The sequence below is a fragment of the Balaenoptera acutorostrata genome, chromosome 2 (assembly GCF_949987535.1).
Source record: "Balaenoptera acutorostrata chromosome 2, mBalAcu1.1, whole genome shotgun sequence".
NCBI classification, from domain to species: domain Eukaryota; kingdom Metazoa; phylum Chordata; class Mammalia; order Artiodactyla; family Balaenopteridae; genus Balaenoptera; species Balaenoptera acutorostrata.
Genome location: NC_080065.1, coordinates 32,875,153 through 32,899,696, shown reverse-complemented (window position 1 = coordinate 32,899,696; position 24,544 = coordinate 32,875,153). Strand labels below are relative to the sequence as shown.

General features: G+C 43.9%; 2 protein-coding genes across 11 annotated transcripts in view; one reads left to right on the top strand and one right to left on the bottom strand.

The window, feature by feature from the left end:
• The window catches only part of SKP2 (S-phase kinase associated protein 2), a 58,261-nt gene extending 41,801 nt beyond the window's left edge, over nt 1-16,460 (bottom strand). For both annotated transcript variants that reach the window (XM_057540083.1, XM_007192206.2), the window contains exons 1-5: nt 16,289-16,460; nt 15,508-15,779; nt 4,705-4,816; nt 2,075-2,218; nt 627-761 (exon numbers count right to left, since the gene is read on the bottom strand). In XM_057540083.1, the coding sequence (XP_057396066.1) occupies nt 627-761; nt 2,075-2,218; nt 4,705-4,816; nt 15,508-15,779; nt 16,289-16,332 (707 nt within the window). In that variant the 5' untranslated portion in view covers nt 16,333-16,460. The remainder of the gene's footprint in view (nt 1-626; nt 762-2,074; nt 2,219-4,704; nt 4,817-15,507; nt 15,780-16,288) is intronic.
• A 174-nt stretch (nt 16,461-16,634) lies between these two features.
• The window catches only part of LMBRD2 (LMBR1 domain containing 2), a 51,566-nt gene continuing 43,656 nt past the window's right edge, over nt 16,635-24,544 (top strand). For 5 of the 9 annotated variants that reach the window (XM_057540848.1, XM_007192213.3, XM_007192214.3 and 2 more), the window contains exon 1: nt 16,860-17,349. The gene's annotated coding sequence lies outside the window, so the exon portion shown is untranslated. The other 4 variants (XM_057540845.1, XM_057540844.1, XM_057540846.1 and 1 more) reach the window with 4 other exon arrangements.

Genomic DNA, 24,544 nt, shown 5'->3' with positions numbered 1-24,544 from the left:
TCCTTCCATCCTCAAAACCACTCTCCTCTCTTCACCACGCTTCCCTCTTTACAGCGCACAACAGAATCCAGACTTCTTCCAGCGTGGCAGGGGCCCACTCCACTATGATCTGGTCCCTGACCACCCTCACTTGTCACCTCCCTCACTGGGCCCCACGCTCCAGCAATTCCCGACCACTTCAGAGTTTAGACCCAACCAGACTGCTTCCTTCCCCATATCATGGGGAGAACTCCTACCTACATATTTGCAATACTCAACTTAAGAGTCACTTCCTCCGAGAAGGCTGCCTTCTCGAAATTTAATGAGGTCTCTGTGTGTTGCCACATATTCGCCAACGCACCTAACAAACACACAGCACTGCAATTACTTGTTTCTCCCATGAATGAGGGAGGGACCATGCCTTGATTCATCCCTGTATGTCTAGAACCTAGCACGAGCCCCGGCAATATAGTTAGCATGCAAACTTTGGTTGCCTAGGTGAGTCCTGGAAAGTTTTGCGGAAGCTGGAACACTGCACTGGATATTTTCTGAGTCCATCTGGATATGGACAAGACACCCCAGGTACGCTCAGGAAACAAAATTAACAAAACAACTGACTTTGTGACACGCTCCTGGCTGCCACTCACTTGACAATGGGATCCGAAAGCCACAGGCCTTCTAGGCTGAGATTCTGCAACTTGGAGCAATGAGACAGAAGGCCATGGAGGGTAGACACATCGATCACCGAGTTCGACAGGTCCATGTGCTGTACACGAAAAGGGCTGAACACAGAAGGAACAAAAAGAGGTTCCACAAGGTGGCTCACACCAGCACATCCAGCTCACAACTGACCCTTTTCTTCTCCCCACCTGGGCAGTCCATCACAAACAAGACCCTAAATACGCATTTCAAATATTAGCTATAGTTTTGGTCATAAAATAAGTTGCTACTAGCTAATTCCCACCCTCGTTTGTTTTAAAATTCGAGAGCATTTTTGCCAAGTCCAGATGTTGTGCCAGTATAGTCCCAGGTGGAAAATTAACTAATGGGCATTGTGAGAATGAGCTGGATGTGGATGACAAAAAGGTTACGCCTATGATGACTCCCAGCAAGGGTGAGTGGGTAGAGTGCCAAAAGAGGGAAGATTGTGGACGGTAAGTTGTAAAGGGAGGCTAATATCGTGGTTCTTGGTATGGCTATGCTAATATTAAGGTACTTGGTGGAAATCCAGGTGTGGAGGTTTTTAGGTAATTAGAAATAAGAGTTTGTTTGAAAGAGAGGGCGGGGCTGGAGATGAGACTGTGAGAGTCTTGGCATAAACATGGGTGTACAGGACACAGCTTGTCCGAAGACAGTGTGTGGATCAGGAAGAGAAGGCAGCCAGGCACAGACCCTAGAGGAACAAAGCCAAGCACGCATGTGAAGGAGACCAAGAAGGAAGAGCCGCAGGAGAAGGATAAACACCCGTGGGAGAGGAGTGTCGCCATACGACCCCGGCGAGAAGGCAAAAAGGCCTCGAGTCGGGATGCGTGTTTCATCCTCAGCTCTGCTTATTTTTCTGTTCAGTACCTAGTTATTCCACTCAAGTGTGAGACGGCACTGAACCACATTGCAAAACTATCAGTAATACTTTTTCAGAACAGTCTACAAAACACAGCAAGAGAGGGCCTTTTTTTTCAGGATGCAAATTTGTCCACGATAGGATCAGAAACTCAAGAGTGACAAAACCTGAAAGGATGCCTCACATTTTTTCTTGATCAGAAATGGGCAGTGGGGAAATAGCTAGGCTGCCTTGCATCTGTTGGTGAGGGCTCTGCTTGGCTCCTGCCTCATGGGACCCTGGACGCCCATCTACTGAGGACCCCAAGTGCACCTAAGACCCTGGGAAGAGCCCAAGAGCAGCCCTGAGTTAAAATGGGAATGATGTCACTGAAACCTGTGCCATGTTTCAACACAAAGGCCACACGGCAAAATATGCAACTAACTCTCCATTATGCACAGATGACCTGTCATAGGGCATACAGCTGAATATAGGAGAAAAGACATTGTGATCTGTTTTCCATCCCAAGATTTTCCAGGGATTTTCCTTTCTTACCTGAAACGTTCAACAAACGGTTGGTCCATAAACGATCGTGGGCAGCGGAAGGCAACCACCCCTCGAGACAGCAGCCGACCAACCACATCTGGGTGGAGGTTTCTGCCCGTGAGGTCTAAGGTCTGCCAGAGAGACTCATCAAACCTGGAAAAGAGGAGGTGCTGTGTTTGGGAAGCCGGGGCACTGGTTACTGGAGGCCCTCGCCACCGTTACTAACGTGAGGACACGGCCACTAAATCGCCTTGAAGCAAATTCCAAAGGCATCTTTGTTTTCGACTATACAATTACCTATGATTTTTTTTTAACTAATCAATTTATTTATTCATTTATTTATTTTTGGCTGTGTTGGGTCTTCGTTTCTGTGCGAGGGCTTTCTCCAGTCGCGGCGAGCGGGGGCCACTCTTCATCGCAGTGCGCGGGCCTCTCACTATCGCGGCCTCTCTTGTTGCGGAGCACAGGCTCCAGACGCGCAGGCTCAGTAGTTGTGGCTCACGGGCCCAGCTGCTCCGCGGCATGTGGGATCTTCCCAGACCAGGGCTCGAACCCGTGTCCCCTGCATTGGCAGGCAGATTCTTAACCACTGCGCCACCAGGGAAGCCCTACCTATGATATTTTTAAGGCATTATTGAATATCTCCTGGTCCTATCACGGATAAGCTTTTATTTTCCTCTTTATATGGATTTCCAATTTAGCTGGTTCAATGCTATCAGGAGCAATGCAATGATCTAGAAACAGAGAATACAATTGCAGGTTTCAAATCAATTCGATAACTTTAAAAATGATTGTTCAAATCACTCAACTGATTATCGAACGAGTAGATAGGTTCAAAATGGCCCAAATGATCCCATTTGCCATTTTTGTGAAGCATGAACAGGCTACCTCTATTACCCTAACGAACGTGTAAATGTACCTAAAAGAAGGAAAGTTTGTACGACTTTATTATGAGACATAGTTATCATATATCTATTAGGAAAAAGTCATAGTTCAGCTCTGTTTTACAATACCTTAAAAGCTTAAAAAATATATATACGCACAAAAATATAGGTATATACATATGAACTAATGGGAAGGAAAAAGGTAAAAATATTATTTAGATTTTAGATAGTGTTTCTGAAGCAAAAGGAGGTGCCAAAATGTACGAAACAACACGATAAAGGAGCTTTAATACCCAGAGATTAATTCAATTTAACAAAAAAGAAAACATGAGATCAAGCCCATGAGGGAACATTTTAAATATCTACAAGAATTTTACTTTTTAATACTGCTTGCAGACCACTGGCTAGAGCTTCAAAATAATTCTACACAAACAGATTGTCAACATGTTATTCAACCTCTATTATTAAGAAGGCAGGACTGCAGTGCCTGGCATATAACAAGTGCTTAATAAATGTCAGTTATAACTTTTATGACAGTTGAAATGAAGATTAATAGACTCTGCATGGAGAGGACAGCTGGTGGAAAAAGAAAATCAAGATGGGGTCACTTGGGCGGGGATAAGTGAAAGTCAACCGCCATTTACCTGCTCCAGTATTCCAGGTGTGCAGACCTCTCTGTGGCTCTTCTAAGCAGATACAGTCGGCCCTCCCTATCCACGGGTTCCGCATTCGCGGATTCAAGCAACCACACATCCCCAGATACAGAGACAGACTGTCCTATGCCATTTTATATAAGGGACTTGAGCATCCGTGGATTTTGGTATCCACAGGAGGTCCTGGAACCAATACCCAGCGGATACCAAGGGACGACTGTAGCCCTGTAAATACCTAGAGTGTCTTATTTCCAGCACACCCGTGAATGGAAGGGTAGGGGCTCCTGCGGTCTCACAACGAGAGTCCTAGATGTGTGGAGGGAGGAGAGAGACAGATGGCCTTTAAGCACAAAGCAAAGCATGGCCAGAGGTTAACGGGTAGGAGAAAAGGTGAAGATGGAAAGGCAGTCATTTCCCCCCCCCCCCCCCCGCTTCTGGCCCGTTACTGCCGTCCCAGCTCACCAAGACTCCCCCCGTGCAGCTCACCGTCCACACTTGAAAAGTGCTGCCCCCGAACCAACAAAAACCCCAACAACTGTCGGCTGCCATGCGCTGAACGTTTCTACGAGCTGAGCACTGCCCTGGCATCTTTATACCGCATCCTCACAGCGGTGCTGCCCTGAAGGTACCGTCACCCCCATTTTATATATGGGGGGACTGAAGCTCAGAAGTGTCAAGAACTTCGCTCAGGTCCCCCAAAGCCTAAGCGGCAGAGGCTGGCTTCCCACTCAGGTCTAATGCCAGAGCCGCGAGTTCTCTCTCCCACTGCACTCACTGCCCAGCCCAGCCGGCATGTGAGCAGCAGCTATGCCTTCACGCACACCCGTCACTCCCCTCACTCTCGGTACGTTGCCCAGTAAACACGGGCTACACCGAATACAGGGAAAGGAGGTTTTCAGAAATGGGGTAAGTCACTTCCGGTAGCTCCCTCCCTTCACTCTGAAATAAGACACTGATTATTAATAAAAGGGAGAAGATACCTAGTTTGCTTTGTGCTGCCTTATTTTTCTTGGTTTTCAGTTTCACCAGACCCAAATGAATAAATAAATAACCCTTCTTTTCTCCTCCTCCACATATGCCAGAAGGGGTGAAAAATACTTACGCTAGATGATACCATCTCTTACAAACACTGGAGACTTTCAGAAGTTCAGGGAGGCACAGACAGGAGAAGATTCCTAAGAGCAGCTCGTCTGGAAGGGAGTCCCATGAAACACCTTTGAGGGGAAAAAAGAAAAAAAAAAAAAAAAAGTGTCTTCCCATCACCATTCTTTTGCCCTATCAAGTCTACTGAGCCTTTTCATGCACTTAAAGCATATACAACACGTAGCTTAAACAGGGGAATTTAATGCTAAATGAATTCCTCATCCTCACAAATGTTTTTCTGTTCACCCACTGTCTATGTACCCTGAAGTGGGTACCATAGTTTCTCAGCAAAGGAGAAAAGAGAATATCAAGAATACTTTTCATAACATTCTTCTCTTCAGTGCCCACCAGCCAGTCTTGGGCAAGAACTATACTAACAGTGGTTCACAGCAAGTCCCACGCTGCTCAGATCTCAGACAGCAATGTCTAAGACATCACGATGCTTTTGGTTGCTAAGGAATGCCTCACTTCTCTCTGAAGTGGATTCAGTGGTGCATTTATCAAGTAGTGACCTTATTTAAAAGGCAAACGAACCTTCCTCCCTCTTCTTTCAGGTTTACAGAAAGCACTCAGAAGTCAATTTACCTACAAGTGCAATATCAAAAGGGTGTTCTCATCTACTAATTCAACAAATATGTACTGAGCACTTAACTCTGACGCCAGGGATCATTTCAGGTGTTGGGGAGAAAGCAGAAAACAAGACAGACAGAATACTTTTTCATGGAACTTACATTCCGGCAGGAGGAAACGATCACATGATATTAGATGATACGCTAAAAATTGTTCAATATGTTAAAAAGTACATGATATGTTAAAATTGATTAGTGCTATGCAGAAAACTTATGCGGGGTAAAGGACAGGATGGGGAGTACGGGGGCCAGTGTTCAAAGTCTGAGCACAGCGGCCAGGGAAGACCTTACCGAGCCGGTGATCACTGAGGAAAGGCTGAACAGAGAGGGGGCCAGCCTTGTGAGTCTCTAGTGTGTGTTCGAGGTGCAGGAACAGCATGTCTGTTTTAAGGAACAGCAAGGAGGCCAGTGTAGAACAGAGTGAGCAAGTTGTGGGGGTGATGGAAGAGGTCAGAGGGGTGATGGGGGGCCGGGTCAGGCAGGGCTAGAGAAGCCTCAGCTTTGACTCTGAAGGTGCTGAGGAGATGCCAGGGGGTTCTGAGCACAGGAATGACAGCATCTCACGGAGGCTTTAAAAGGATCACTCTGGCTGCTGTGTGCAGAATAAACTGGAGGGAGAAAAAGGTGCATGCAGGAAAACCAGTTTTCTTAGTCTTATAAAAGCAAACTCTAAACAGCTATTCAACAAGTATTAAATTCTTACCTATGAATGTACAGAATAACCCACAAGATCGGGTTAACATGACAATGGCCTAGAAGGAAATAAGTATGCACCAAAGAAATACTGAGTGATTTAGATTAGATTTAGAGTGGTTAGATGAGTTCAATAACTTGCCTTCTCAGTCTCTCTCTACCTCCAATCCATCTGCTACACCAATTCTAGCGCTATCCTCTCCTCTGTGATGGTTAATTTTAGTATCAACTTGACTGGGTCAGGGGGTGCCCAGATATTTTGGTTAAACACTATTCTGGGTGTGTCTGTGAGGGTGTTTCAGGATGAGATTAACATTTGATCAATGGATGAGAAAAGCAGATTGCCCTCCCCAGTTGTGGGCGTGCCTCATCCAATCCAAGGCCGGGTTAGACCAAAAGGCTGATGAACGGAGAACTGTCTCTCTCTCCTGTCTTTGAGCTGGGACCTGGGTCTCCTCCTGCCTTCAGACCTGGATTGAAACTTGTACCATCTGCTCTGCGGGGTCTCAGGTCTTTGGGACTGAAGATCTTGGGACTTTTCAGCTTCCAGGACTGCGCAAGCCAATCCCTTATTAATAAATCTCCCTATATCTCCTATTTGTTCAGTGTCACTGGAGAACCCTAACACTCCCACCTCCCCATTTAAAAGGTGTTAACGGACATTACACCAGGCTCTGTGGAGAACATGATGGAGAGCTGGAGAGAGCATGGAGGAGAGTGATAAACATGGCAGTCCGACTCTTTTCTCCTATTCCTGGGCAATCTTTTGAAAACGTCTATGCCCGTCCCTCAGTGAGACCCTTCAGTGGTGTCCCTTGAATATTCACTCTAAAGTCTATACTGCTTAGCATGAAATTCAAAGCTTTCTGGCAGTGCCCCACTTATTTTTCTAGGTTCATTATCTAGAAATATGTTCCAGCCATTTGGAGCTACTTGGAATTCTCAGAATGAGTCATTCTTCGTCACATCTCAATGCCTCTGTACATGCTGTGCCCGCCCCCGACTGCTATTAATTTAACATCAAGTGGCCATTAATGCCCCAACTCCTATGGACAGCCTCCCATGACATCACCAAGAACAGGTCGCTTTTTTAACCACGATTTCATTATTTGCTTAGTCACCTGTGTAGGCCCCCACGAGGCCATGAGTTCTTGAGAATGAGAACCCGATTTTTTTCTTTTTTTAAATAGTCTTTGTATTCTAAGGACACAATGTCTCATACATTCATGCATTCATATATTTATTGAACATGAACTACATGCTGGGATCTGTTCTACAGACAAAGATGAGCAAGGCATGGCCTGCTCAGACTTTCAGAGACACAGATAAATAAACAGGAAATTCCAAGCAAGTATCACAATGGGCTGCAGTAGGGTTCAGGGTGCTGTGCTGTGCTGCGCAGGGTATGGGGGTGGAGCAGTGGTCAGGGAAGTAGCCTCTATGGAAAAATGAGGAGGAAAGATGCAGCTGCTCAATGAACTCCTGCCCCTCCCTCTCTAGAGAATAAAATAAAGGACTGACTGAGGCTCTGAAACCTAGGGGCAGAGGGAGGAAGGCAGACAGATCATCCACGCTGCACCTGGACCATGTTCTGGGGAGGCAGCTCCAACAAACCTCCATCACTGCCACAAAGCTCCTGGTCCAAGGTCAGTGTGGACAGAGCTTCTCCAACAGGGCTCCTGTCCTGCTCCCCAAATTGGAGAAAAGTTTTTCTTCCATTAATTCTTCTTAACTCCCTGACCTCTGCTGCTTCTCACGTATACAGATGAGATGCTGGCATTTCATTCGGCAAAAAAAATCATACACTTAGTCACTTCGAACCTAACGTGTTGAGATTTTTACTATGATCTGCACAGACCATCCTGACACCACGTGCTTGGCCCCCGCCACAAGTGTGAGGATTACTGGATTGAGGAAGGAGCACAGCTTCAACTGGAATTCGACTACATTGCCTGCAAGACTACGAACCTTAGGCAAGTTACTCAATCCCTCTGGGGCTCGGTTTCTTCATCTGTAGGAATGGGAATCAAAAGGTTTGTCTTGCAAAGTTGTTCACTATGAAGACTAAATAACTTATGACAAGAGGTTAAGCAGCAGAGTCAAACTTTCTCTCTCTTTCCTCTATTCCTCTCCTTTCTCCATAAAATCTGTACATTTTCCTCTTACAACCTTCTCTTTTCAATGCTGCTTGGGATTTTTCACCTACATGAAAACACCCAGGGTGGGAGTAGGGTTTGGACAAGGGCTGCCTGGTATGACTGACTGAGACCCCCAAACTGTCCTCTACCCAAGTGTGGGATCCCCAGAAGCAGGTCCTGAGGACATGAACTAAAGTAGTTTATTTGGGAAGGGATCTCAGAAGTACTGGAAAGAGTGAAGCGAGACATGGAAGGGCAGGAAGCCAATTTGGGTATGTGAATAAGCAGATTACCGCTATGGGCAACTGGGCTTCAAATCTGCAGGGCACTCCAGGGAAGCATACGGCACCTGCCCCAGAGTGGTCCCAGCCAAGGGCACAGGTGCTGGGGCATTAATCCACCAACTGCTGTCAGTCATTGGTTGGCGGCTTCTGGGAGAGGGCAGGAATGTTGACTGCCTAGCACCTCTGCCCAGAGAAAGCCCTCAAACACAGAGTGTCATCTACATGGAGGAGAAAGCCTTCGGCGTAAAAGGGAATGGTGAGCTTCAAGGAGCTATGGATGGGGCACCGAAGTGTCTACCAAAGATGGTGAGGAAAGGAAATAGGGAAGCTTGTTGTGAAGTGTAGGGCAGGAGAAATAAATAAATTAATGAACTTGGTGCTTCCCATTTTATTAGAAAGACATAAGAAATCAAGAACAATTAGAATACGAGATCAGTAATTCCAATGCTAGAAGGAAAATGTGGCAAGCGATGAATGCAGATGTTTGCCGAGGACAGCAAAGCCAGGCAATGAAGCCACACAAGTAAGCTAAGTCTAGAATTAGGAGGGCTTTGCACGGCAACGTCCATCTTCACCTGCCCAACTCCTAGTCATCCTTCAGACCTCAGCTTAAGTGTCACTCTCTCAGAGGAGCATTCCCAGGTCACCACCACAGCCCCCATACCCAGATTTGCACATCTAGCACCCAGCACAATACCTGACACATAACAGGCATTCACTAAATCATTGCTCAATGCATTATACCTTTTACTCCCCCTTCACGCAAACTGTGAATGTGCTAATTCTGTATCTGTGTGACTGGTTAACCTTCCTTAACCTATTAACTGCTACACCTGGTGCCTAGGACGAACCTGGCGATGAACATTAGAAAGTACTCAACTGATATTACACAAAGGAATGACTGACGCCCAAGAGAAGAATGCTGGCTTTATTTTATAGACAGGCAAGACTGTCGACCTCTTAGGACCAGTTTCCTCATTTGTAAAATGACAAGGCTGGCCTAAGGCTCCACTTCAATATACATTCCTGGGTGCCTAACGCACGAGTGTGTAAGCACGGTCCCTGCCTGGTGGCCTCAGTGCGAGACAAACTAATAAACAAAAACATAACCTGACATTTAAAACTGCCATTTACTGGGAGCCCTAAAAAGTCTCAGACATTTATTAATGCACACTGATTCTAATGTGTCCGTGTCCTAAGTCGTAGTATCCCGTTTTATAGATGAGGAAGCTTGTCTTAGTGGGGTTATTAATTAACCTCACCGAGGTGCTATCAACGATTAGGTGGCAGAGCCAAGAGGCCGATGTGGGTCTCTTCTGTCTGTTTCCAAACCCCACATCCTGAGGTGAAGGCACAGAGCCACACAGGAGGATGCCTGAAGGCTGGCCAGGTGGCACGGGGCACAGCACCTGCAAAGGAATGGCACGGCCCTGTAGGTGTTTGGGGGGATGAGGCTAAAGATAGAAACCCGGGGACAGAGGTGGTGTCCTCTGTCAGCACACGAGCAGTCTTGGAGGTCGGGGGGAGGGGCTTCACGAGAAGATGTAGCTGTGACTAAAGGGACAGGTCACACAACCAGCAAAGGGCCGAGTGGGAATCCAAACCCAGGTCCGACTCCGAATCCTGCCCTCTTGCTACCCTAGGATTCTCTCTCCTATTCTGAGTACTTAATTTTCTACAAGTTTTTTAAAAGGTGAGAATTAAATCTGACTTGCTACGGAAAAAGGAATCTATCAGGGCTTGGGAGGGAGGGGAGAGGGGAGAGGGAGTAAGACAGAGATGCCGAGAGCTCTCAGCGGGTCAGCGAGCAGATAGAAGGCGCAACGGCCGAGAAAATGCACAGCCTCCGCGAGCAGCCAAGTACCCAGGGCTCCAGGGAGCCGATCGCGGGACCACACCTACACTGATTCTAGGGCCCCTGGTAGGGGTGAAGGCCAGGGGGCGTTTCACAGCCTGAAACCGGGTACTGTTCCAGCAGAAGAGGCAGAGTCTGTCTTCATGTAGCTGCCCCAGGGGCTGGTATCCAGGCTTGGGATATGCTTAATCTAATTTTACTTGCCATATTTAATTCTCAAAACATCGACCATCTGTTTCCTGGATTCCTGACTACACTGCTGCCTGGTCTGTCTGCCCAGAGAGGATGAGAAAGTCCAGAGCAAGTCTTTCTTCCACTCACCTCTTCTAAACCCTCCAAGGCTGCACACCAGACCTGCACAGTAAGGAAAAGAATGAACCCCACGGACTCTAGTCTTCAACGACATAGAAACAGTTAAACATACTTCGGAGCCATGAAAGGTGAAAACTGGCCAGATTCACAAACCTGCTAGTCACCACCCTCAGCCACCAGTATCACCACTTATTCCTCTGGTGTAAAGCCAGCTGTCCACTTCTGTACCCTCATCACCTCCCATGCCTCTTAAAGTCCTCTGGAAACAGTGCTTGTTGAAGAGTTTTCGATGCTTTAGGACTTTGCAGTATAGGTAACATCTTATTTGACATGTTTATTTCTTGGAACATCACCTACACTCATGCAAATTCAAACTCCAAAGTCATCTCAGTCTTTGATCCTTAAAGTCACCCGTCTCTTTAAGCACAGATAAACAATTATATGTGAAGAATAAGCAGATACAGGTATTCACATCTACTGTTTTCTGGGTTTTGTTTGTTTGTTTGTTTTTTAAGGGCGGAGGCTCACCTCATGTTCATGCTTTTGCTAGCTTGTTTTAAGTATTAACAACCCATGCTTCCTTTCTGGGAAACTACAAACGGATTCTGCCATCCGGGATGAGGTTTCCTTCCTCCTCCTACAAATCATGAAGAGAAACACTAGACCACGCTAGCTCTTGGTATTTTGGGTTTTTTATTGTTATTTTTTGGCTGGCTAGACAAAACTGAAAAAAGCAAAACAGGAAAAAACTAAAACAGGGGTCCTTGATGACCCCTCTCAACCCCATATTTCTATTCTCAACCCCATATTTCTATGCTCAACCCTGGGATGCGGGAAGAGTAACTAAGAAACCATGGAAATTGGGATTTGGAGAATTAGGTACAGGGTACAAGCTCTAGGAGAGCAGGATCTTTGGTCCGTTATGTTCACTGCTGGATCCCCAATCTCTAGAATGACGCTCCATCAACATTTGCTGAATGAACGAACGGAAGCTAGAGGGCAAAGAAAGGTGCCTGGGAGGGTCCTGTAAAGGCTCTTTCAGAGCTGAGTTTTGGGAGCTGAGGGCTGAGATTCATCGGTGAGTCATGAAATCAATTTATTTGACGAGCATTGTTTTGAAAGAATGGAACGGAAGGGAATAGGAAACATCTCAGTAAGGAGAAATCTAGATTTGTGAAATTGTGGTTCCAGATACACACCCAGCATTGCAACGTAAAATATATTTCTTATTGGTTATTAAAAAACAAAAAAGAAAGAAAGAAAGAAAGGGAGAGAAAGGAGGAAAAACGTTTGCCTGGGGATATTGAAAAGCAGATTCCCAGGCTCAAGGCAGGACTTCTGGGATCAGAATCTCTGGAATTTTGCACTTTGAACATGTTCCCTTGGGGATACCAGCAGGCTCTAAACTTTGGAGTCTCCAGTCTGAAAACCACTGTGGGGCTTGGAATCTGAAGCAGTTTAACAGCCACGGGAGAGCTGATCAACAAATCAGTTCAAGAGCGTTTCCATGGCTGTGCCCTGTTTGGGAGGTCGGGGGTGGGGAGAGGGGGGGTGCAGAAGACAGGGGACCAGGACAGGCATTTAACAACCGTGAATAAAATGCAGTTGTTCTCTTTCTGTCCATTACTGACCTCATCACTGGGCCATTTCCTCCTCCCGATTCCTTCTACACACTCACCCCAAAGGTCAATCAGACCTGTCCTGGTATGGCTTGGCCACAACGTTTTCGTCTTCCAAAATAAACAGATGAAGAGGATTTAGTGACCAGATGTGAGCCTGGCTTGGGGCCGGCAGAAAAGAGAGACTGACGAGTGAAGAACCAAGAACAACTCACACAGCCCAAGGCCACTGTCATCAGATAGCGATGGAAAGCAGGTGTGGCCTGTTCCAGCGGAATCCTGCAGCGCTCTTAGCCACCTGTCCCGACAACTGCAGACAAAACTCGCTTGAATGACGATCCAGCACCACTGGAAGCCCAGTGGGAACCCTCTACACCAGCTGCCCCTCCCCCTCCACACCAATTAACCCATCTCTACTGTGCGTAATTCCACGCACAGACACAGCATAGAACTGGTTTCCCTCCCTGCCTCTCCCTTAGGTCGCAACAAACATAAAACTCACGATTTTTTTCCTCTCACTTCAGATAAATACATAGTTTTGAAGTCAATTTTAACAGTCTAGACTCAGTGACTGGACCATTTCCAGATCCTTCTCTCTTTTCTCAGAGCCTCTGCTTTGCTGAGTAGAAGGAGGAAGCGTGTCTATGTCCAGTAGGGATCACCATGGAAGCTCTGGGTCATTCTGGCACAAGGGGCTCCCTCCCTCTGGCCTCCTAGAGCATCTGCTGCCTGAACCACTCAGCAGCTGCTACCGCATGAGCTGCCATCTTTTGCTGTGAGCTTCTCTTACTATGTATTCTCTTTTCTCCTCAACTTGACTTGCAATTTCCTAGAAGACGGCAGCCATCCCTTGATCTTCTGTCTTGTTTCCATAATGCCTTGCTTTAAAAATGTCATTTGTATGTCCACCTGTGTGTGTGAATGTGGAAGGACACACAGCAATCACTCCATGTCAGAAGCTATCAGCACTGGACAAAGTCATCAAAAGCTGCTCATCTTAGCAGGAAGTGTCTTTCACCACATTTGGTTAGTCAAGCACCAAATTGCTCGTGCTGCATTCCAGACACTAAAAATAGCGGTGACATTCAATTTTGAAGCAAAAAGATCTACGGGAACAGGGTCAGGCGAACAGGATTAAGGGCAAAAGACAAGTGAAGTAGCCTCTCAACTGGGTGTCACTTTGTCCACCAAATTAACTGGATTTACTTGTTGAGTGTTATGTGCGGGCAGCATGCTAAGGGCTTTATGTATACTCTTTCATTTAATCTTCACAGTAACCCATGAAGCGGGTATTACTATTCCATTTCACAAAGAAACTAAGGAACAGGTAGCTCAAACAACTTCCCAAGGTTGGTAAACAGCACAATTGGAATTCGAAGCCAGATGCGCTTGACTTCACCACAATCCTTCACTGCCTTTCTAATTAATCCAACACCAAATATAGATCCTCATAACTTGAAGGTTCTCTTTCCCTAAAGAAACGGTCAAAAGCCAAAAAAACAGATTTTTTTTTTAAAGCAAGCGAGCAACCAACCAACCCATCAACCTTCCTCAAAGAAAGCCAGATGGGGGAATTCAGGAATATACTTATTTACCTTGGCTCTGCAAGACTTCATCTTTATTTCTTGACTCTGTCTCTTCTTCTCCATCATGACCCACCCAATTTCAGTTTAGACTATGATCACCTCTTCTACAGACAATTTCAAAGTCTCCTAAGTCTGTCCACTCTAATGTCAGGATCTATCCAGAAGCTGACCGCTGCTTATACTACTCCCACACCTCTCGACAAGTCTCTAAGTTTTTATCCTCAACTCCCCAAAGTTTAGTCTCAACACACCAGTGTGTCCTTTTAAAAGGTCACATCACAACTCTGCTCAATAGCACCTCTAGCCCGTCTCCCACTACTCTCCCCTTTGCTCATCCACTCTGGGAATATGGCTTCCTTATTGTTCCTTGAACAAACATAACATTCCTCTGCCCCAGGGTCTTTGCACTAGCTGCTCCCTCTGCTTGGGGCTCTCTTCTCCAAGATATTTGTGTGGCACATTCCTTCATCTCCTTTAAGCCTTTGTTTAAAGTTCACTGTCCGAGCGAGGCTTTCCCTTAATACCCTGCAAACCAGCTTCCCACCCCAGGACCATCAATCCCTCTTGGCTTGTTCTATTTTTGTTTTTAGCCATAGCACTTATTCTCATATACTACACACCAGATTTATGTTTACTGCATCCTCCCTCTAGAACAGAAGCTCCATGAGGGTAGAAATGCTTTTGTTTTGCTCACTGCTGTATCCCCAGCACCTAGAACAATGCCTAGCACACAGAATGTGCTCAGCAAATATTTGCTGAATTAATGTTTTACATGGCTTGCCAGCAAGAAAAACTGATAACCCCGGGTCAATGCACTATGTTTACCCTATGGCTTTGAGTACTCCCGGGGCTCTGATGCACTCTGGGAGGCATTTATTCACCTGCTTGAGAAGCCTGGGAACTGGGAGCTATTAAGAGTGGAATGATGTGGTGAGTTCTACATTTCAATCAGTTCACTCTAGCTCTGGGGGATGGATCTGGGGAGGATAAGGCTGGAATTATGAGTCCATTCCAGTAATCAGGCAAGAGATGATGACAGCTTGAGAAATATTTAGGAGACAAGAGAGAAAGATTCAATGATTGGTTGGATGTTGGGGGATGGTGGGAATCTGACTAACCTTCAGGTTTTGGGGTTGGGGAACTGAACAGATAACATGGTTAGTAATGAAGACAGAGCATCCAGAAGAATCCCATATGGAACGGACCTGGGAAGATAAGTCTCCTCCCCTTAGTTCAACATTCACTTTAGCAGCCCCTTGACAAATAACTAAAGTGATTACAGCAAAAAGCTCAACTGGGGCTACAGAGCAACAGAATATAAACAAAAAGAATCCTAGAGGATCATCGCTTTGTTCCCAGTTGTCAATGGCAATGAGCTGGCCTTTGACCAGGCAGAGTCCCTCCTAAAGAAAAAGTATGGAGTGTCTTTTCATGGGTTAAAAGTCGGTCGTGCCCCTTAAGAGATACACATACCAACATTTCTGTAAACTTCAGAGACAATGAGTTGTCCCATTTCTTTGGAAAATAACTTCAGAATTCAGCAATTTTAAAAGGGCCCCATCCTAAAGGCCCCTGAACAAAGGTTTACCAACAAAACAGTTTAATCCACCACTTACTGGACTGATAGTTTTACCCTCATACCTTACCTGGAAAGTTCTCTCGATTTAGCTTAGGTCTGCGGACAATCACAAAGTCCTTGTCATTCCCTTTGCTCTTCAGCCGTTTTCGTGGGGGGCTCTGCGGGTGGCCCAGGTTTGAAAGCAGTTCCTGGGGGATGTTCTCACTGTCCACCTCCTCCTTCTCCAGGGCGGAGACCCCCATGCCTGAAAGCAGTTCAGAAGTCTTGCTAGAATCCCATCCCCACGTGAAGCTGGTGGTAACGTTGCTACTCTGGTCGGGAATCTCCTGGAGGTGTTTCCTGCAGAAACGCACAATAGCCCCACGTTCCTTTCAAAAACACACCCGTAAATAATTCCAAGGTAGGCCTAAAGGAAGCTGCAAGTTATGCATTGCAGAAAACTTTCACAGCAGCTAACTGAATTGCATTTCTACGCGCCGGCGGCGAGTTCCCAAGAATAAAAGAGAAAATAACCAAACAAATCGAACACATCGAAAAGTCTTTTCGATTTACGATCATGCAGAAGGCCTCAAGAATTTCTTAAAGTGGAAGGTACAGACAAGGAAAGAGGGAGGGCAATCATACAGTGATTGAAAACAGCAGCCGGAAAGCCCAATAAGGGAAGCCAAATAAAATCGCACGCTGATCACCGCGCTAAAGCATCCACCCATCCACGTTTTCCCAAAGAAGAGGCTAAGCAACCATTCACATTACAGCATTACTAACAATACTAGCAAGTAGCAAAATTCGCGGCCTTAAAAGAATTAAGACGGTCCATTCATGTCTGCCCCTTTTTGCAATCGGTTTACCTGTGCATGGCGTCCGCAGGTTCGGGAGTTTTAAATGCGTGCATTAATTGCAGAGGTGCCCGCCTCCCGGATTCCCGCTTTGGCGCGCGGCGGCGCACTGCGTGCGGCTCCTGCCCCCAGCAGCTAGACCCGCGAACTCTATCAACGTTCCATCCCCGCCGCGCGCGCAGAATTCTTCTGCCCGCTCTCCTCCGCGGCCGCCGTCTGCGGCTCCGCTGCCTGCTGGGAATTGTAGTTTTGGCCCTGCCTGGTAGTCCGGCTGCCTCGCCACTACTTCGTTTCCTTGCAGCTTTGCCCGCCTTCAGGATACCCACAACCCCCTGCGGCTGCGGGACCGCACGGCCCACAGGGTAGGCGGGGAAGCGGAAGCGGGCGGTACTCCGGCTGACTGGGAAATGTCAGCTGCTTGATTGGGGTCGGGTTTTCCTTTCCCCGGACCCCGCAGGCCTTCAGGTGACCGCCACCGCCGTCGCCAGGGAGCGTGGGTCCCAGACCCTGGACGGCTGTGGCGGACGCGGGGTTTCCCGGTCCTTCTGGACGCTGTCCGGCGTGATCGGACGGTGAGCCTGAGGGGGAGAGCGTGAGGCACTTTGGGGTCTGGGGCGGAGCGCGGGCGGAGAGAGAGGGACCCCGGAGACCCAGAGAGGCCTCCACCGCGGGGCCCACGTCCCCGGCAGCGGAGTGGAGGCGGTGACCCGCTCCGCCGGCCAGGTGAGAGGTTGCGGCCGCGGGCGTCACACCTGTTCGCCCCGCTGCCCGGAGCTGCGTTCTCCACTGGGGAGAGGACGGCCCTTAGGACTAGGTCTGTGGACAGGATCCTTTCTTCATCTGTAAAATAGGCACTGTGGCAAGCGACGCTCATTTCGCAGGCTTGGAGTCGGGGTCAAATCGGATAACGCGTGTGAAAGCGCTTTGTAGACGAAAACGCGGTTCAGACGAGAGGCGGCGGTTTAATTTTAGGGCAGCAGGAGATCACGGTGGTTCCTGTGTGCAGTGGCAACGCTGAGCATCCCCTTGCAGCCTCGAGAAGGCTCATACATGCTAACATGAGAACAAATAAGGTGAGTAATTGTTTGCAAAGGGCTTTCAGTGCAACGCTAGGCGCCGCCAGCAAAGCCATTCGGTTGCTCACTCTCAACCGGCTTCTTTCTGTTTGCCTCGCCTCCTGAAAGCACGCTGCTTTTAGCCTCTGTCCGCGGAGAAGAGTTTGGAGCTGGTTGGAGTAGAGAGAGTGCCGTACTCCGGGTAGGATGACCGTGCGAAATGCATTAGGCAAACTGTACTGTAACCGTGACCCTGGGAAAACAGTGGAAGAGAGATAGGGGAATAGCTTCCAACCCTAATAAAAATGGAGAGGATGTATAAGGTCAGAAGTAAGCAACCCAGCGTCATAAATATATTAGAATATTACTTAAGTCTGCTGTGTAGCATGCCTTTTTATTTCTTTAAAAAAAAAAAAAAGCTTCGATTTACACTGGAATTAAACCTCCCTTGCTTGGGTACGTGCTTGTTTCAGGCTTGATGCTTAGCTTGAAAAATAACCACCTTTTGACAGAGGAAAACATTCATGAACCTTTAGTTTGTTCCTGAAACTAGGTGAAATTGGTGTAAAGAAGGGATCTGTTCACAGATTGAGTCTGATTGAAACCAGGTGAAGAATACGAGGCTGAATGTTCACAATTCATCAAACTAATGTTACCTGGAAAATATTTTTAAATGCAGTGTTCTGATTTTTTACATCAAGTGACCTTTAAGCAGTTACCTTCGCTTGAAATCTACATCCTTTTCCCTTAAAATTGCAACTTAGAGGAAATATCTTTAACATAAAAAAGTTATAGTCTCCTTCAGGAAAGTGAACAAGACAGAGGCCGCTTATAAGCTAATGGAGGAGAAAAAATAAACAAGAAAAAAATATTTAAAATACCATGATGAGAATAAACAAAGTTTTGAGGTATAAAGTAATTGGGAGAGGCCACTTTAGATAGAGATCTTATAGATAGGAAGTTCTAACAGATGGGATGATTCTAAATTTAAACATGAGAAATATCCTCATACTAGGATTTAGCCTGAGAGCTAGGGAACAATTTCTAGTTTTCAGAATACTTGAAATATCTGAATTAGTGGGCACAAGGTCCTTTATAGGACTTCAGAGAGAGCCTGTCAACTTGGAAAATCAAAGTCTTCCAATTGTAGAATAGATATTTCACTAACAGTTTGCTCTGGCAGCAGAAATATTTTAGCTTACTAAAATGGGAATAATTTTTTTCTGCATTCCTTCTAATAATGGCTGTTCTCTTAATATAGTAAGTAGAAGTTTAACTTGGTAAATTGGTACTTTAATGTGAGGAATTGTGTCCATTGAAGACTTGAGATTACCGGCTACATAGAGGTTGCTGTTTGGTCTTTTCAAGAGCTGCATTATGATTGCTACTGATGTGGATTATTTTGTTTTCCTGATTAATTTTATTCTTTTAACCTACTCAGCACACCCCATGTCCCATTTTAGTGAGAGAGGTATACCATATTTCTAGAAGTAGAATTACTAGATCAGTATCTAGGACAAATCAATTACATTTTTTTTTATGTCTGCAAATGACATTAGAGTGAGTAATTTCTAGTACTCTTTAGAAGTTTCAGATAGAGTACAAAGTGACTTTGTAAATTGGGAAAATGTTTTTCATACAAGAGGCAAGAGCATAGTTAGTTACAAGATATTCAATATTAGGGCATAGGACAGGCCAAAAAGGACTAGAAATTACATTCAGCTATAAGCTATGTATATAGCTTATATGTATATATATATTCAGTAGTATATTATTGTTCTTTTTGAAAATCAAATGTGACAAAAGAGGTTCTATTTAAATAGAAGTGTGATGTGCTTTTTCCTTAGTTCCGTCATAGCATGAAGTAAATCTTAAGATTCGTTAGTGTTTTTTTATGTTATTTAGCTTAGGTGAACAAAAGACTAAGAACAGTTACATAGCAAGAAGTCTCTATCTGCTAATCAAATTTCAAAAGATTCCTTTTCCCTCAATTAATTTTATTTTTATTTATTTATTTTTAATTTATTATTTATTTTATTTAGTTATTTTTGGCTGCATTGGGTCTTTGTTGCTGCACGCAGGCTTTCTCTAGTTGCGGCGAGCGGGGGCTACTCTTCGTTGCAGTGCACGGGCTTCTCCTTGCGGTGGCTTCTCTTGTTGCGGAGCACAAGCTCTAGGTGCACAGGCTTCAGTAGTTGTGACGCGTGGGCTCAGTAGTTGTGGCACACGGGCTTAGTTGCTCCGCGGCATGTGGGATCTTCCCGGACTAGGTATCGAACCCATGTCCCCTGCACTGGCAGGCAGATTCTCAACCACTGCACCACCAGGGAAGTCCCTCAATTAATTTTAAAGTAGATCTAAAAGATCTACCTTTTAAAGTAGTTCTCTGCAGTTTAATACTCTCTATAATGGGCAGATTGGGGCAAGAACAGAAGGGCTCTTTCCCAATTCTGATATGCTCTGTTTTCTTTTTTACTTTCCCCATGTAGATTAGAGTCATATATTATCCTTAAGTTATGGCAACCTTAAACCTGCAAAGTTAAAAAGGCTTAGTTAAATTCTATATTAAACATGACTTTATTAGCACTCTATCTTTATATATATAAAGAAATAATAGGAGAACGTTTCTACTTTGTTCATTGAAATGAGATGAGCAAATGAAAACTGAGCAAAAGAAATGATTTAAACAGTCTAAATTGCATTGAGAAAGTATGTCTGGACTGGAGCAGAGACTCTGGTATCCTAATTGTGAGCCTGGCTCTGTAGTCAGGATGCCTCTGAATCCCAGTTCTTACCCTCTCTGTGCCGTTTTCTCCTCTACTAAACAAGGATATTAACCTTTCTTACTGGGCTGTGAAGTCTAATTCAATACAGCATGTTAAGCGCTAGCACAGTGCTTGGAATCTAGTAAACTCACACAAAATATTAACTACTTGCTTTTTAAAAAAATTATTTTGTTACTAGGAAGGATTCTAAAGATTATTTTCTAATTACCAAAGTAAGTCTTACAGTCTCTTTACCTAAAATCTTTAAGGATCCGTTACAATTCCAGTTGTTTTCTTCTTGCCTACTTACTGGTTGCTACCTCTCTCATGCCCTGCCAAATGTGGAACAGTTTGTATATGTCCATCTTTCTTCAAAAGGGCTGTTGCTCTTTGGAATTCACTTCACCTGGTTGGTTTGCCAACTCAGCTCATTTTTTAAGATGGCTTCAAAAGATATTATGCCTTTTTTGCATTTTTAGAGTGGGAGTTACATTCTTTTGTGGTATTCTATCTGTATCCTAAGCTGAATTCTCCCTATACCTGAAATCGTTAAACATGGGATTAATGATTATCTTTGGAAGGTTTAAATTTTGATTGGTGGTAAAGAATTGTTGACTTTCATTATTTACATCTAGTTCTGATTCTTTTGATTTTTCATTATTTGGATCTCGAGTTGTCTCCTAGTTTTTATTCACATGTCTGAGTAAAGATACATATTTAAGTTAACACAGTCTGTCTGATGAATCATTAGGTTCTAGATGGAAATTTTTAATTCAGTTCAGAATCTTAGGTTTTGACAAAATTTTTGTCCTGTTCTCTTGTTCAATTGATACCAATCTTTCCTTCCTGTCTTTTTCTTTTCTCCCCCCACCCCTTTTTTTTTTTGAAAATATTTGGGATGTTTCAGATTCCAAAATGATCTTAACCTCTAAATTTTCTGCTTAAAGTGTGTTTAGCCTGAAAAACTATTATCAACCATAAAATACTCAGGAAATAGTACTCCAAGTCAGTGACATTAGCAAACTAATTATGAAACGCATTTGAAGGTAGTATTGTATAATATCTTGATGATTGGTAAAAGACTGAATTGGATTTTAAATGTTTAAAACTTTCAGAACTGATATTTTGAAAGGTAGACTGTGCCTGCTTATTAGGTACTAAAATATGAGTGAATGAATTGGCATTTTGATTTTAAGTAAAATCTACTTTTGCTGCTGTGGTGTTAATGCCCACCTATGATAGCTTTATGCCTCTTTTTCATTTCTAATCACATGCAACTAAATTTGGATTTGCCTCCAAATTTTAGCATTTTCTTGTTTTATTTTTGCCTTTTAGCCTAAACACATTATTTTGATAAAGAATATCATTAGAAGGACCATTGTTGTGGTCAAAGGAATATTTGCCCTTTTGCCCCCAAGTATATTTTTGCATAGCTGCACATCGTTACAGTTCAGCAAATGATCCATTTTGATTCACATCCATTTTGATCATTTGCCTAGAAGAATGGCATTGTCTTTCTATATGACATTTGTGTGTCAAGTGTACCTTCTTGACATGGCTTTGAGATGTGTTCTATCTCTTCACAATGGACAGAACCCAAAGGACAGATGAAGGGGTGTTTGGGCTATCTTACAGACCTAGAGAGGTAATCCCACTTTGTCACGTGAGGCAAGGGGAGCAATTTCTGTGAACATGAACATCATTTTTTGTTTTATAGGAATGAGTGTGGGTCCAAGCTGTGCTAACCACAGAGAATGAGAAACAAAAAGCATTTGGTATCCATCCATTCATGGTTTTTTTGGGGTTGGGGGGGAAGACCATTTAGGGTAAAGCTATGCTTTGAGACCATTGAGGCGACTGGTTATCTTCTGGAAGCACACAGTATGAAGGAGGTGGAGATTAGCAACTAGCATTTATTGAAGACCTACTCTGGAACTCCTGTTGGTGTTTTACTTTTATAACTCACTTGATCTTCATAGCAACCTATGTGAGGTGATCATATATCCTCATTCAACAGCTTAAATTGCATACAATTACACAATTATTAAATAGAGTTGGGATTTGGAACCCAGGTTTACCGTAATATAATAAAACATTTGTGTTTTAAAATAGTTGTAATTCTAGGCACTTGGTAACACTACAGCAAAATTTTTCATTGTCTAGTTGCTATGTGTTTTACTTTCATATCACTACACTGATTTTTAAATAGTATTAAAATGACAAAAAAACCCACTTATCATTTGAAATTAAAAGCACACACATACAAAGAAAGAGCAAGAAAGAAAATAGAAGTCATCTCTTTACTACGTTGTGGCACCACTGTTAGCATTTTGATGTATATTTGTCCATGCATATATGTGTGTTTCTTATGTATACTCCCTAAGATCCCACCCATGCCCCTTTTTACATCTCTAAAGTGTCCCTCTGGATCTCACCTTTCTTCTGGGCTGGAGGAATCTGGTGGGCCCCTTTAATCATTGTCTGTAATGGAGTCTTTCTGTTAGGTGGTCCTTGACTCAGACACAGATCCCTGCTCCCATAGGTCATGGCCAGGTTAGCAGGATTAGTGATTTATGAAACCCTTGGCTGCTTTTGTCAAAAAGGTAATGGACAACAATGAGACTGGTGGACATTTTTAAGACTTGCTGAACTATTTAGTACAAACATTTAAGTTGTTTCTATGTTTTTATGTTTAAATAATGCTGCTGTGAAAAATAATATTGTAGATAAATCTTTGTTCCCATTTTGGTTTTTCTCTAAGTTATTTGAAGAAGTGTTGCTAGGGCCACAAGGATATATACCTTTTTTAAGTTCTTTGATACATAGTGCTAAATTGCTGTCCACCCTGGCAATGAGGGTTTTTTTTAATACACCAAACTTGAGTTGCCCAATCTTTATTTTTATTAGATTTTAATTGATAATTATTTTATGAATTTAATATACAAATAACTAAATCAGATGGAGAATACAGCACCCCTAGCTTTGAACAGAAAATTATTCAGCTGAAACAACTAAAACAGGCTATAGGAATTCGTAAAGAACCTTGGAAACTACTATCATTCTGGACCGTAAAAAAAAATTCCTTATTTGAAATTAGGTACAAGGTCAAAGATATGTACTTTAAAACTATTATTTTCTTATCTCAGGTTAGGGAAATCCCAACTTTCATTTCTAGTTTCATGGGACCCCCTAGGCATAACCTTGTGTCATAACAAGGCAACAAGTGTTCAGTTTGAACAGAAATAAATGGTGTGATGAACAGAATAATAGACCCCCAAGGATATCTATGCTTTAACCCCTGTGGAACCAGTAAATATGACTAGATTATCCAGGTGGCCCCAATAAGATCAGATGAACCCTTAAAAGCAGAGTTCTCTTCAAGCAAAGGGCAGAAGAGAAAGTTAGCAATTTCAAGCATGTGGAGGATTTGACAAGCCATTACTGGCTCTGAGGTATATAGGGCTGCATGCAAAGACTAGAAAGAAGCCTCTAGAACTAAGGGCAAATGCTAGCTGACAGCCAGCAAGGAAATGAGGATCTCAGTCCTATAACCATAACAAACTGAATTTTACCAACAGCCTGAAGGAACTTAGAAATGGATTCTTCCCCAGAGTCTCCAGAAAGGGGCCCCTGCTGACACCTTGATTTCAATATTGAGAACTCAGTTGAGCCACACTGTGCCTAGACATCTGACCCACAGAAACTATGAAATATCTAACCTTCAGAAACTATGACACGTGGGTGTTGTTTTAAGCCACTAAGTTTACAGTAATTCTTTACAACAGCAATAGGAGACGAATACACTGAGTATGGGAAGAGATGTAACCAAATCATTTATTTATACTAGAATAAAGGGTCCATAATTCTGTTTATTCACTATAACATTTAAAAGTACTGACTATGAATCAGACTGAAAAACTGACAGCTGTTGTAAAAAAATTAGTAACTAGCAGCAAGTTTATAACTGATTGTGTTGTTTGCTTATACCCATAATCTTATTACATAACTATTATCGATGTTTCCACATATTTCATTGTTGTTCATTCATTCTTATTTTTATGCATGTTATGTAAAAATCTGTGAATCTAGTTTTTCAGTTAATGTTATGGTAGTTTTCTAATGTTATTGAATAATCTGAACAAATATCATTTCTTATACTTCAATAATAGTCCATCAATGGTTCTGCCATGCCTTAGCATTTCCTTGCTAATCTCTGATAGTCATTCTTTTTTCTATGGTTGTCATATTCCTTGCACTGGACAATTTCAGGCAAAATAAATATCTAGGTCCAACCATAAAGGGATTTTCATATGATAATTATATTAAATTCACATTGAGTGATTTTTTCTTAAAAAAGCTGTATCTTAAAGATGGTAACAGTTTTCATCAGCACATTCTATATCTAGCTGTCACCTAACCACTTAATCTATTCTTGACTTAAAAATAAG